The sequence below is a fragment of the Bos indicus x Bos taurus genome, chromosome 2 (genome assembly GCF_003369695.1).
Source record: "Bos indicus x Bos taurus breed Angus x Brahman F1 hybrid chromosome 2, Bos_hybrid_MaternalHap_v2.0, whole genome shotgun sequence".
Taxonomy (NCBI): domain Eukaryota; kingdom Metazoa; phylum Chordata; class Mammalia; order Artiodactyla; family Bovidae; genus Bos; species Bos indicus x Bos taurus.
In genome coordinates, this window is record NC_040077.1 from 53,625,739 (window position 1) to 53,640,177 (window position 14,439).

At 34.6% G+C, this 14,439-nt stretch overlaps 1 protein-coding gene across 2 annotated transcripts in view; it reads right to left on the bottom strand.

Annotated features, from left to right (window-relative positions):
- The window catches only part of KYNU (kynureninase), a 121,409-nt gene that overhangs the window by 1,803 nt on the left and 105,167 nt on the right, over positions 1–14,439 (bottom strand). For both annotated transcript variants that reach the window (XM_027561643.1, XM_027561635.1), the window contains 3 exons: positions 10,471–10,523; positions 8,130–8,215; positions 798–1,028 (listed from right to left, as the gene is read on the bottom strand). In XM_027561643.1, coding sequence (XP_027417444.1) covers positions 798–1,028; positions 8,130–8,215; positions 10,471–10,523 — 370 coding nt within the window. The remainder of the gene's footprint in view (positions 1–797; positions 1,029–8,129; positions 8,216–10,470; positions 10,524–14,439) is intronic.

The following is a 14,439-nucleotide window of genomic DNA, read 5'->3' on the forward strand; positions in this document are numbered from 1 at the left end:
CTTTTAATTCGATAACAACTTTTGAGGTAAGTATATTCGATTCCAATATGGATGAGAAGTCTCAAGTCAATAGATGTTTACCAACTTTCACAGGAGCACATGGCTTGCAAATGGTAGAATGTTATTTGGATTGCTGATATTCTATGTGTCTCCAAAAACTGGGGAAATCTCTCCTAAAGGTTTGGAAAACTGAGTGCAGTATTTTCTAAATTATATTATCCCTGGAAATAGATATCACTATTTATCCTGTAATTGCTCATTAAACAATTATTAGTTCTCTTCAAGAGACAAAGAGGACTATTTTAGGCACAAAGGTAAAAAACAGCAACAAAAGAATATATTCCATACAATGTTAGCACTCTTAAGATGTGTCTACATGTCTTTCTTGACTGCAGTGAACAGGTTAAAAATAACTTATTTCAATCAAACTAAACAAGACTAATTTACTTTTTCTTCTTCTACTATATTGATGTGTTCTTTAATTCCACTTACTCCACAAATTTATATTGGGGTTTTCACTATTTTTTTTTCTGCCCAATCTATAATGAAAAGAATGGATAAGTTACATAGTACTGCTTCCTACAACAAAATCTGTGGTGTTTTCCCTTTTATCAGAAATAACAGATCTCTGTGTCTTTAGTTAACAGAGTGCTGAATACTTAGTTGGCACTTAATTTATCCTCACTGATCAAAATTAAGTATCATAGAAAAATGCATAAACTGAAAAATTCAAATTTTATCCTCAACATTTGCAACCCATAGAGAAAACCTAGTAGGAAAACAAGAGATACACTTACAACCACTCCTCTTTTTTCTAGTTCTTGGATAATGTGTTTTATTGGAATAGAAAATGTTAGGGTTAGCTGGCAGCCACGTTCCGCTATACAGGATGGAGTAATTATGTTCACAACTGTTTTCTTGCTTTCTGCTTTGTCCTGGCTGAAGTACTGCTTGATCATGTATTCCAGATAACCAGTTAGCAAAATAGATTTTCTCCTCAGTGCTTTCATAGTTGCTTGTTTAAAGATCTGCAGAATGAGAAACAATCAGGTTCACAGTTTCTTGTTGATTTATAAAGTAAAAATTAACTGTAAATCACATATAAAAAGGAAAGGCCTGCTTCTGACCTTTCCAATAAAACATCCCATTTTAGATAATCTTTTCGTAAAAAAAATGTCTTTTAAGTACTGTGCCATTAAAAATTGAACACAAAGTTTCCATGATAGATTAGCTGTACAAATGTTGTTTAAACAATATTTGCCAAAGCAGAAAAAAATAAGTTAACATAATGTTCCTTCAGAGCTATTTTAAATTAGCTTCATATAATTAGTACAAGTAAAACATACCTTAATAAATGGATTTAAATTTTATAAATGTCAGACTTCTTCCTCCAAACATTTTATACACTTATAGTCAAGAACATTTTTGTCTATTCCTGTATAAAGTTTGTTTAGTCCACAAAAAAGTACAGTAAGAGTTCAATGCTTATGTGGAAGGCAATGTTACCAATATTATTCATAATCATTTTAACAATTTCTAAATCTCTTTCAGTTTAACAGTAAGAAAACAAGGAGTTAAAAATGATGCTAAGTTTTGTCAGGCAGGAAAGCAAATAATGTTAGATAGTGCTTATATATTACTGAAGCATTGGTATTGAAAGCACTGAAGTCTTTCTTTTTTTCTTCTTTCATCATTTTTTTTTTCTGCTGCTAAACTCTTAACACTGGTGTGAAAACACTGGCACTTGCTTCTTGAGGTTTCTTATATTAAGATGAGTGACAAGGGCACACAGTCACTGGTGTTGGAACATTAGGGGTCAGAACAGACATGCTTTTTTAGCTTATCTCTTAAGGTCAAGTAGAGTTTAAAGATCTATCCTACATATAAGAACTGAATGAACTGCAAACAGAGAATGATGCACTGGCAGGCCACTTAATGTCCCTTTTCTCTATCATGGTAGGCACAGAGCAAAAATAGGGTCATTTGGTGATATCTATACTTTATGAAGTCTATGGAAATAGTTCTTTCTGTATATACACATGGCATGTGTGGGTAGGCATTCTAATAGGACTCAAACTGTCCAGGCATAGATTTTCTTGACCTATTGCAGAGCGTATGTATTTGGCTGAAGGAGAAGATGGGAGTTACATTTAAGTTAATATATTGAAGGAAGAGAGGAGTATCAGACAGTAGAAAGGTATCTGTCTGTTTCCCCAACCAGACCTCATGGACTGTGTCTGCAATCTGGAAAGACTTCAGCTGAAAGTAGAAGCTAACATCTGACATATTCAGTGCAAAAAAAATGCTGCTTTAGTATTCAGGTAACCCTCGTTACATGGAGTTTGGTAGGAGACATCTCTTCATTTCCTATGTAAAACAAAATGGCCATCAGAGAGCCTGATTCAAGAATCAACATTCTCACAGAAGGCAGGAGCAAGGAACAGGTAAAGTATGGTCCACCCAGTGGTCTGTCAGGCTTGGAATTAAAACAAAAACAAAAACAGGAATCTTTCCAAGCTTCTCTTTGGCGATTCATAGTCTTTGAAGACATTTTAATTATTTAAGTAATTCTGGTAAACTTTCTGGATCTGCTTTGGGTCCCATAAGATGCAGATGGGGGCACTGTGTAAGTTAGTACTTTTAATGACATTTCACTTGTATTCATAAGTCAGTAAGACGTTGGGGGATATTAAGATTATAGGGTTCTTTAAATGAAGTTTTGCTCTTGCAGATTTGATAACAAGAAAGCAAAAGTTTTTCATGACAAATATCTTGATTTTAACATATCAGTACTCTTTGTTAATAATCAAATAATGTTTAAATGTAAAACTATTTTCCACGTTACAACTATAACAAGAGAAGCTGCATTCTGAAGTGGCTTTAAAATCTTCTCACAGGGTGTTAAAGTCTCTTCAGAGGCTTCAGTTAAACATATTAAGAGGGGATAATAGGAGTTAACAGTGAAGTAGAGTAAATGTCCCCCACAGCCTTTTTTTTTTTTTTTTTTAACTTCTCATTATTTTCGTGCTTTCAACACTGTGGAAATCTTTTTTTCTTTTTTTTAATTAGGAAAAATGAAAAGTGTAATTTGAAAATATTCAGCTTATAACAGAATTCTTGGCAGAATTTCCACTACTTAGATTATTTTTCTTACTAGCTAAAATAAATTCAAAGTTAGAAAAGTTAGATCATTTTAAATAGGAAAAATAAGTATAACATGATGTTCTCAACTCTTAAGTTCTTAAAATTGGGTGCCTAATAACTTTCTGAGGAAATGCAGAGTACATTTCTTCTGACTTGCCCTATATTTTAATTGAATGCTCTAATTTTATATTTTGAAGCTATTTAAATAATTATATTGCCTACCTGTTGTTATGTATAAATAGGACCCTTCGAAATAAAATATAAGTGTTGTTTAATGTCATGTTTACTAATTGGAAGATTGAGGTGACCTCTGAAGTAATCTGGTTCAAACATCTTTATTAAAAGGTTGAGGCAAATGAATTCAAGAATAGTTGTCATTTGTTTAAGGTCATACCTAGTGTCACAGTAAGGGATGGAGTATTTGCCTCCTGCTTCCTACCTTATTCTTCCTCTTTATCTACAGTATTTTTAAAATTATTGTGTAAATTATTAAATAGGCAACAGTATAAAGAAACCTGATTTCAGTTTGAAACTGATTATAAGGTGTTATTTTTCATCATATGCCTCAGTCAAATACACATTGTGAACAATGCCATAACTAATTTAAAAAAAATCTTTGTATTACAAATCTGTAATCATATCCATGTGCATCAATTCATTTTTTTGCAATTTTTATTTAATATTTATTTATTTGGCTGTACCAGATCTTTGTTTTCGCACACGGGAATGTCAGTCCTTGGTGCGGCATGCAGCATCTTCAGTGTAGCATGCAAACTCTTAGTTGTGGCCTCTAGGATCTAGTTCCCTGACAGAGAGTAAACCCAGGCCCCCTGCATTGGGAGCGTGGAGTCTTAGCCATCGGACCACTAGGGAAGTCCCAATATATATCGATTCTTAAGTATAAAATCTCTCCTTCAGTTGGCATTTTACTGTGTAAGAATACTTTTTGAAAGGGAAGTAGAGATAACAAATATTTGATTTGTGCGTTTATTTCTTTCACTTACTCAAACTTCAACTAATCTCCTATATTCAAAATTTTTAAATAAATAAGCTAAGTGCTGAATCTGTTAATTCATTGATAGTCATATAGCAAATTCAGAAGCATTTGAAAGAACAACACTTTAACAGTTACCCACTCCAGTGATCTTGCCTAGAGAATCCCAGGGACTGCGGAGCCTGGTGGGCTGCCGTCTATGGGGTCGCACGGAATCGGACATGACTGAAGCGACTTAGCAGCAGCAGCAGCAGAGAATGGGAAATATATTATTTTGTAATTTCAGAATTTTGCAATTTATAATGGGGAGTAAGAATTTTGAAAATACTTTCTTTAACTCAAGGTTTGATTATTTAAAGATAATTTTGGTAAAAACATAGCCTCAACAGTGAATTATTTAAATAAGGTATTTCCATGAGGCTGCAGAGAAATACTTAAGTGATGAGAAACTCAAGAGAAGTGTACATCCCTTTTCTGGGGCTTTAGGGTCATTTTCCTAGGTTTAAGTTTAGATATTGAAGTAGAAGATACATCAGTTTTCAGATTCCAGCTGAGAATAAAAATCATATCTAGGTGAATGTTATACAGTGTGGAGCTAAACTATTGGTAGGGAAAATAGGAATCTGTTTTTTTCTGTGGCAGAAGAGGTGAATACTGAAGTCAGTCCACTGCAAAGAATGTCGGTGATAGTGTCTAAAAGACATTTTCTAGATATGGCTAGGAAATAATTTGCAAAGATGAGTAAAATCAGAGGAAATAACTTTAAGTGCTACTTCTTTCTAAGGTATGCCTTTGTGCCTTATTTCTTTTCTCCTTATTGTATTAATAATTTATCTTCTCCCTGATATAAGTTTGCAAAGTTTGCAAAGCGTTATTTTCTTAAAAAACAAAAATGTTTAATGGAACTGTGCCTCAGGTTGAATATTTTAAAAACAAGTCAAATATCATTATTTGGTTTGCCAAGCAGATTTAATCACTTCCCCACCCCTCCCCAAATATAATTTGTATCACTGAGAAATCTTGTTACTGGGTCTATTTCAATGCAAAACAGAAAAATCTGCCAAAACCTGAAAATAGCACAAGCTCCATCTAGTGGTCACACTGAGTAGGTGTTTTTTGTTTTTTTTTTTTAAATTGGGATGAAATGAAACGAGCTGATTACTTCTATCTAGTGGTGAAGCTGTATAAAAACAGAGGAACTTGACACTGCCGTCCAGTGGCCAGAATGAGAAGTTGCTGAGAATTTTCACAGACTTCTAGAATTTTAGGTTTGGAAGAGATTTTGAAAGTCTTTATCTGGTCACTCATGCTGGAATACGAGGAGGCTTTCAATACTTTAAAAAAATCAAATTTTTATTTTAACGTCTATATATTTAAGATCTCTATTAGAAATATATATGTATATTTACTTAACATATACTTTATGTATATAAAATATGCATTTCTTTAATATGTGTATTAATACCATTATCATATTTGTTGTTGTTTTAGTCACTAAGTTGTATCTGACAACTCTTTTGCAACCCCGTGGACTATATAGCCCATCAGGCTCCTCTGTCCATAGGATTTCCTAGGCAAGAATACTGGAATGGATTTCCATTTCCTTCTCCAGGGAATTTTCCCAACCCAGGGATTGAACCCAAGGCTCTTCCCGTGTCTCCCTTATTGCAGGCACACTTTACTACTGGGCCATTGGGGAAGCTCATTATCATACAGTATATAATTATTAACAATATATATTTACTTAGATAAATTTTTGTCTCAATCTAATGAATATGAAATGAATGAAACTAATTAATTTATAAATTAATGAAACTAATGAATATCTCATATCCAAATAATTGGAAGACATGTGTATGTATATGCATTATTCAATTCAGTTCAGTTCAGTTCAGTCGCTCAGTCCTGTCCAACTCTTTGTGACCCCATGAATCGCAGCACTCCAGGCCTCCCTGTCCATCACCAACTCCCGGAGTTCACTCAGACTCACATCCATCGAGTCAGTGATGCCATCAGCCATCTCATCCTCTGTCGTTCCCTTCTCCTCCTGCCCCCAATCCCTCCCAGCAGCAGAGTCTTTTCCAGTGAGTCAACTCTTCGCATGAGGAGGCCAAAGTACTGGAGTTTCAGCTTTAGCATCAGTCCTTCCAAAGAAATCCCAGGGCTGATCTCCTTCAGAATGGACTGGTTGGATTTCCTTGCAGTCCAAGGGACTCTCAAGAGTCTTCTCCAACACCACAGTTCAAAAGCATCAATTCTTTGGTGCTCAGCCTTCTTCACAGTCCAACTCTCACATCCATACATGACCACAGGAAAAACCGTAGCCTTGACTAGACGAACCTTTGTTGGCAAAGTAATGTCTCTGCTTTTGAACATGCTATCTAGGCTGGTCATAACTTTCCTTCCAAGGAGTAAGCGTCTTTTAATTTCATGGCTGCAGTCACCATCTGCAGTGATTTTGGAGCCCCAAAAAATAAAGTCTGACACTGTTTCCACTGTTTCCCCATCTATTTCCTGTGAAGTTATGGGACCGGATGCCATGATCTTCGTTTTCTGAAGACTGAACTTTAAGCCAACTTTTTCACTCTCCACTTTCACTTTCATCAAGAGGCTTTGTAGTTCTTCACTTTCTGCCGTAAGGGTGGTGTCATCTGCATATCTGAGGTTATTGATATTTCTCCCGGCAATCTTGATTCCAGCTTGTGCTTCTTTCAGTCCAGCATTTCTCATGATGTACTCTGCATAGAAGTTAAATAAGGAGGGTGACAATATACAGCCTTGACGTACTCCTTTTCCTATTTGGAACCAATCTGTTGTTCCATGTCCAGTTCAAACTATTGCTTCCTGACCTGCGTACAGGTTTCTCAAGAGGCAGGTCAGGTAGTCTGGTATTCCCATCTCTTTCAGAATTTTCCACAGTTTATTGTGATCCACACAAAGGCTTTGGCACAGTCAATAAAGCAGAAATACATGCTTTTCTGGAACTCTCTTGCTTTTTCCATGATCCAGCGGAAGTTGGCAATTTGATCTCTGGTTCCTCTGCCTTTTCTAAAACCAGCTTGAACATCAGGAAATTCATGGTTCACGTATGCTAAAGCCTGGCGTGGAGAATTTTGAGGATTACTTTACTAGCATGTGAGATGAGTGCAGTTGTGCGATAGTTTGAGCATTCTTTGGCATTGCCTTTCTTTGGGATTGGAATATGTGTGTATAAATGAATAGTTATAGGTTAAGTACCTAGATATATAGAAATAATAGACATATGCATGTCTAGAAAACCAAACTGACCCTTTGAGTATTATAATTTTGAGTGAGACTACTTTCAAGTAAAAATATGAATGAACTTAAAGAAAAACACTAAGCCAGTAACAGTAAAGATTACACATGGATACAATGACATAGAAACCCCAATAAGGGGGAAAATATACCCTACCTCATGGGACAAGCTTACTTAGTCTCTGCTTTACTCTGACTATTCATACTCTCCCTCGCCCCTTAAAGTAAGTCCTCCTATAATTTTGTCATATGGCACTTTGTCAGCTCACTGACTCATAGAACTAGAAGAAATGAGTCCCCAGTAATCACAACATTGTCTGACACATGATAATTTTTAAATAAATGTTTGAATGAGTGAATTAATCAAGACTTAAATATTTCAGGCTTATTTTCCATATAGAAAGACTAATAGAAGATCCAGTGACTCTTCAAGTTCACACAAATTCTAAGTGGAACTAAATATACGTCTCCCCAACTGAGTTCTATGGAACATTAAGTACCCACACTGTGCCAAGCCTTGTGCTGGGGGAGGGAGATATAAATAAAGGGTGACACGAGCCACAGTCACTGTCCTATAGGAGAACCCTGCCCTTTGTTCAATGCTTATGCACAGTGCATATTAACCTAGCTGATTAACAGATGAAATATGACAGCATGTCACACTCAGATAAAGAAAAGGTGACAACGTGGAAAGTTTGACGCATAGATCACTTACCTCTAAACTAGCATGTAAGGAGCAGACCAACAGAATGGGAGGATTTGAGATTCGGAATCCATTGACTCCAGGGATTAACTGCAGTTCTGAAAAATTAATATCACTTTTATAGGATGTATCTAAAAAGTGTCCTTTATGGATATTTTAATGACAGCAAAGTAGAAGGAAAAAAATGTAAGACTTAAAAGCTTTTATTCCCAAGAGTTTTGAGATAATTAAAAGAAACTTCATGGACCTAAAGTACTAGTATATTTTTCCTTCACCTGCAACTTCCATCTTGTCTGCCCCTGTAATAAGGGCAGGGTGGACACACAGCTTCTAGTACAAGATTCTTAGCAGGTGGTTAGAGGTCCTGCTGTGTTAACAGTCAGCCTGGCAGTGGTGCTCGTAGAGGAGAGCACAGTGAGAGACGGATCGGTGCCTTAGGCCTTGGAACTGGCAGATGAACTGGGGACCCCAGGGCTGCATTCCACAGAGCTCCAGCGCTCTCGCTACAGCCGTCCACCAGTCGGGCCCAGGCCTTGATGCAGCAGCAAACCTCTCCCTCATCCCCACCTGAGACCTAATGGCGGTGGCAGTCTCCATGGGTCACAGTCCACAGAGGCTTCCAAACCAGAAACCATATCAATGACATCAAAATATCAAGACTTGAATGGCTTGTAATTGTAATATCCTCCAAAGGCAGAAATGTGAGTGAAATGATGTATGAAGGTGACTTTTAATGCTAGAATTACTACATCAAGTGACTTCTCTTAGGAAAGAGGAAAAAATGTGGTTTACAAAGATGATCTGCCTAAGAATATATTGAAAAGGTAAGTTAATAACAGACAATATTGTCATATAATTAATTATATTGAGTAGCTGCAAGCTAAATCCAATAGTTAAAATTACTAGTTAGAGCAAATTGAAAACTAATACTGACTTAGAGTGAGAGAATTTTCTGGGTCTTTAGATATTCATCTAATGAGGGCTAGTCAGACTACGTCCTATGGGTCATATCTGGCCCACTCCTTATTTTGTAAATAAAAGTTTATTGGAACATAGCCCTGTTCACCTATTTATATATTTCTATGGCTGCTTTAGCACCACAATAGCAGAGCTGTGCACTTGCCACAGTTAGCCTCCAAAGCTTGACATGTCTACAGTCTGAACCTTCACAGAAAAAAACACTTTGCCCACTCCTGATCTAATCCAACTTCCCTATTTACAGATAAGAAAACCTATTACAAACAATTTAAATAACTGTATAAAAGAGCTATGATTCAGCAGCTAAGATAAAATATAGCTTTCTTGATTTGAGTCAAAGGGCCCATCTTTATCCTTTGCATCTTGGTTGGTGCAAATGTGTATATATGTAACATCAAATCTCAGGATTGGAAGCAGTCTGAAGGATCAAGTTTAAGTTGATTTCTCAGAACATTTAGGAAGTTTTCTGTATCCCATGTGATGGAAGAATAAAGTCACTCAGGAAAGAGAAGTAGGGCAGTTTAAGAACTCCCTGCACTAATTATGTACTTTAATTTCTACCCACTGGGGTTACTGTTTGGTATGTGGTGAAAGTGGGCTTATCAGGTGGTACTAGTGGTAAAGCACCAGCTTGCCAATGCAGGAGACATAAGAGATGCAAGTTTGATCCATTAGGAGGGGGTAGGATCCCCTGGAAGAAGGCATGGCAACCCACTCCAGTATTCTTGTCTGGAGAATCCCACTGACAGAGGAGACTGGCAGGCTACAATCCATAGGGTCGCACAGAGTTGGACACAACTGAAGTGATTTAGCACACACGTACGCATGCTGGTGGCAAAAGCCACCAAAGGAGGACAATTTGGGAAAAGAGAGGGATAAAACTGAACACTTATTAATTAGTATGCTGCTTGGTTTACAGCTTTGAACATGTTTTACCCTCATGAAATAGATATTATTATTCACATTAGATACATGAGGAGAAAATTAAAAGTCCAAAATGATCAAATTTGTACAGCATCACAAAACCAATAAACTTGATACCTAAGTCTCTCTGGGCCTGACTATAAGGACCATGATTCCTTTCTGTCCCTGCTGTCTGATGGTTTAGGTATTCCATATTGGTGAGACCTGAATTTCTGTATTTTAGATTTTGCTTCTTCTTATTTCCCTGTAAAAGGATAGACTCAAAATCATACTAAAATCTATGAATACTTAGTCTTACATTGAGGAAATGTCATTCCTTATTTTAAGAATTCTTAGTGGCATTTTCAAAGTTCTCTCTCCATGAGGCATGCATATTACATATCATACAAAGATGAAAACTGAAATAAACTTAAAATAAAATGACTTGTGAAGTAAAGTTGAATATACTTACTGTTATCCATCTGAAATCTGGTGCTTAGTTCATGGCCGAACCATCCCACTAACCTAAAACATATATAGTAACATTAGAGATTTTGGTCTATAAATATAGTCAGAATTAATATAGGACTCTGGGGCCTTCATATTAAAATCATTTGTGATACGAGTCATCAAATACTTAAGCATATAAATGCCATGTGATATCATAATACAGTTAATATTTATAACCTCAGAGAGAATAAAAATCAATGTTTTCATATTACTGGTTATATACTTGCAAAGTTAAATAATCTGAAGAGCTATATTTAATGACCTTGTTGTTTAATATAAAATGAACAAAAATGTTCTTTAGATTTTAAAAAAGGTGAAAACAAAGAAAAGTGATTAATACAGTAATGTATTCTTTTTGCAATAGGAATCCTAAAGGGAAATGACATAAAAATAACCTCTAAATTGTTGAAATTTTAATAATTTTCTAAAGAAATTGGTTACTTTCAGAGTTTCATAAGAATGTTAATTGGCCAGACATAAAGTATAAAATATACAGGAAAAATCATATGTATGTGTGTGTACTTATTAGATAAAAATTACAAATGGTATGAAGAAAATATAAAATTTGAGAAAGAGACAAACACAGTATTCTTGTATAATCAACTCTTCCTAAATAAAATGCTAGTTTTAACACTGCCAAAATTAAAAATTCCAATGTACTGTTTTTTTGAAGTTGGCAGTTTTTTTTTATGTTTATATAGAATACATGAGTAAAAATAACAAATTTTGAAACAGAGTATAAAGGTGAATATGCTCTACATTACATGTGAAAGTGAAAGTCGCTTAGTCATGTCCAACTCTTTGCGATTCCATGGACTGTCCATGGAATTCTCCAGGCCAGAATACTGGAGTAGGCAGCCTTTCTCCTCTCCAGGGGATCTTCCCAACCCAGGGATCAAACCCAGGTATCCCGCAATGCAGGTGGATTCTTTACCAGCTCAGCCACAAGGGAAGCCCAGGAGCACTGGAGTGGGCAGCCTATCTGTTTTCCAGGGGATCTTCCCGACCCAAGAATCTGAACTGGGGTCTCCTGCATTGCAGGCGGATTCTTTACCAAGATATCAGGGAAGCCCATATTACAAAATTCATTAAGTAAATGAGGATAGTACTGTCACGAGAAGCATCAGGGAGACAAATGGAATGTGACAGAAAATATAAATGGTCCTCAGATCATACAATTATATAATGTGATAAATGTAACATTTGAAAAAATGCAAATGTGAGGAAAATATATTCATATATTTGATTTTTAAAAGTAGAATCTATGAAAACCAAATAAAATATAAAGGATAATATCATATATTCATACACATTTAAATTCTGTATTAAAAAGATAGGCAAAATTAAAAGGACCCAATGATGGGGAGAAGGACGCTGTTTGCCACATTTAAAAGAGTTTGCACCAAGAGTTTTTTCATCAGAGAAAAGGCAGTGTCCCCAAAGCTGCCCAGTCACAAAGCATGCACAGGACATTTATAAAAAGAGAAGTGAAAATGCTCCATGAATTCCAGGAAGAAAAAAGCTCAATGTTAGTAAAAATTGAAAAATATGAAACCACATAAAGATGAAAGATATTAAATTGGCAAAGTTATTTAAAATTTAGATGTCTTTTTTTCATCAGGGATTCAGTATAAAATAAACTCTGTTCAATAATGAGTATAATAAGTAATAAAACCTTTATGAAGTACAGTTTAAAAAATATAAATTAAAGCTATGTACAGTTTTCTGTCTAAGTACTTTTACTTTTTCAGATTCATGCAAAAGACTATTTGGAGTACACTAAAATGTGTGTGCTAGGACAATGAGCACAGTACTATTTACAGTGTCATAGCAACCCCAGCATCTTGTAAGAGAGAAAAAATAAATTATACGATGCTTATGTTATGAAATATTACAGCCATTTAAAAATCATATTTGAAAGAATATATATTCAAAATTATAAAATAGAGATAACAATATTTAGAGTTTGATCTTAGGATAAATATATATTGCACGCATTTATATGTAATTATGGCCAAAATGTTAAAAATTTTAACTTCTGCTTTATTCACATCCAACTCACACCTGGACTTAATGGAGAAACACCAAAAGTGCTTTCTTTAATGTTAATATTTTGCAGCTTAAAATTGAAAAATAGATAGTCAATTATTACCACTTTAAAATTTTACAGTTGTGTACCTGGTATGCACAAAAAGATAACTTAGCATGGTAGTCTGGTACAAAATTAATATGAGAACTAAATATCTGTTAATAAATTAATATGAGGACTAAATTTAAAAGTGAAATTAAAAAATTGAAAGCAAACTGATATATTAACAAAAAATATTTCAGATTTATATAAATTTTTTAAAATATTCCTGAATCTGAACAAGAACATCAAGTTGAATAATTTTCAACATCAAGAAAAATGTCAGTTCTCTTCGAATTGGTGTATACATTTAAATAATCCCAGTAAAATATACAAATAGATTTTATTTGTTTTCATTTAGGACTTGCAAGCTAATTCTAATGCCATATGGAAAATAAATAATAGTAAAACATCCCTAAAAAATAAGAGCAATGAAGTTGAATATTTCTACAAAACATTATAACATTATAAAATGTCAAAATGAAAACAGTGGTCAAATCTATTAATATACTATTCATCATATTAATAAAACTAAAGAGAAAGTTATAAGATCATCTCCATAGACCAATAAATCATAAGAGAAAGTTGTATCATATGACAATCTATTTTTTAAAAATCATTTGCAACTTATGTCATAACAAGCTAAACTTTCTAGTATAAAAATACCTAGAGATCATAATGCAAAAGTAACAGTCCAAGAAAAATGACCAACATAGACAGACAAAGGAAATGGCTCTCAATTATTTTTTAAAAGGGCCATCCATTTATTGTTAAGAAAAATACAAATTAAAGTTAAACTGAAATGCAATGGACTTGAACATGGGCAAACTCTGGCAGATGATAGGGGACAAGGAGGCCTGGCATGCTGCAGTCCACAGGGTCACAGAAAGTCAGACATAAACTTGGTGACTGAACAACAACAAATTACCATTGCCCACCTCTTAAAGTGGAAAAATTCCAAAGTTTTATTAAGAACTCTATTGATATTAACACATTGTATAAATTACTGTCATGTATTCTTGTTGGAATATGTATTATAGATGTGCCCCTCTAGAGAATAAATGAATAACAGTTGTGGAATTTGCAAATACATATACTCTTTGACCTGGAAAATTTACATCTGGGAGTTTAGCTCTTCAGAAGAACTTGTCCAAGTATGAAGTGAATTATGCATAAGTATAGTCATTGTATAACTTTCAGTAATAATCTAAGATTGAAAATAGCCTAACCTGTCTTCAATAGAAGATTAGTTTTATAAATTATGGTAAATTTATATTGTAAAATATCATATAAGAATTACATCAGAAGTGAATAAAAAAGGATTCTGTGTCTTGAAAGGAAATGATTACAAGAAACCAGAAACCAAAAAATATATTAGGATAGGACATATAGTATTTTTATGAACTAAATAATTAACTTTTTGATTTATCTTCCTCAACTAGAATGTAAGTTCATGAGATCAGGGACCAGCTTTTAATGTTTGTAGAGGAGTGTTTTTAAAGCGAATGATGTGAGGTATGGTAAATGGTTGATAGGGGAAGCATGAGTTAGGACAGCTGAACCAGGGTGGTGATGGTCAGGGGAAGCTCTGATGAGCAAAAGAATGTGTATATTTCAGCACAGAGAAAGGAAAGAGTGTTCCAGATAATCAAAACAACATGTTCAAAGACCAAACACATATATAGACAAGGAGGGCAGATTTCCCACCACCTTCTTTCTCCACTTTTATTTTTTTTCTTTCTATATAGGTGGATTTTAAATGAATCTTCTGATTTTTAAATCTGGTTTACTAAATTTCTAGAT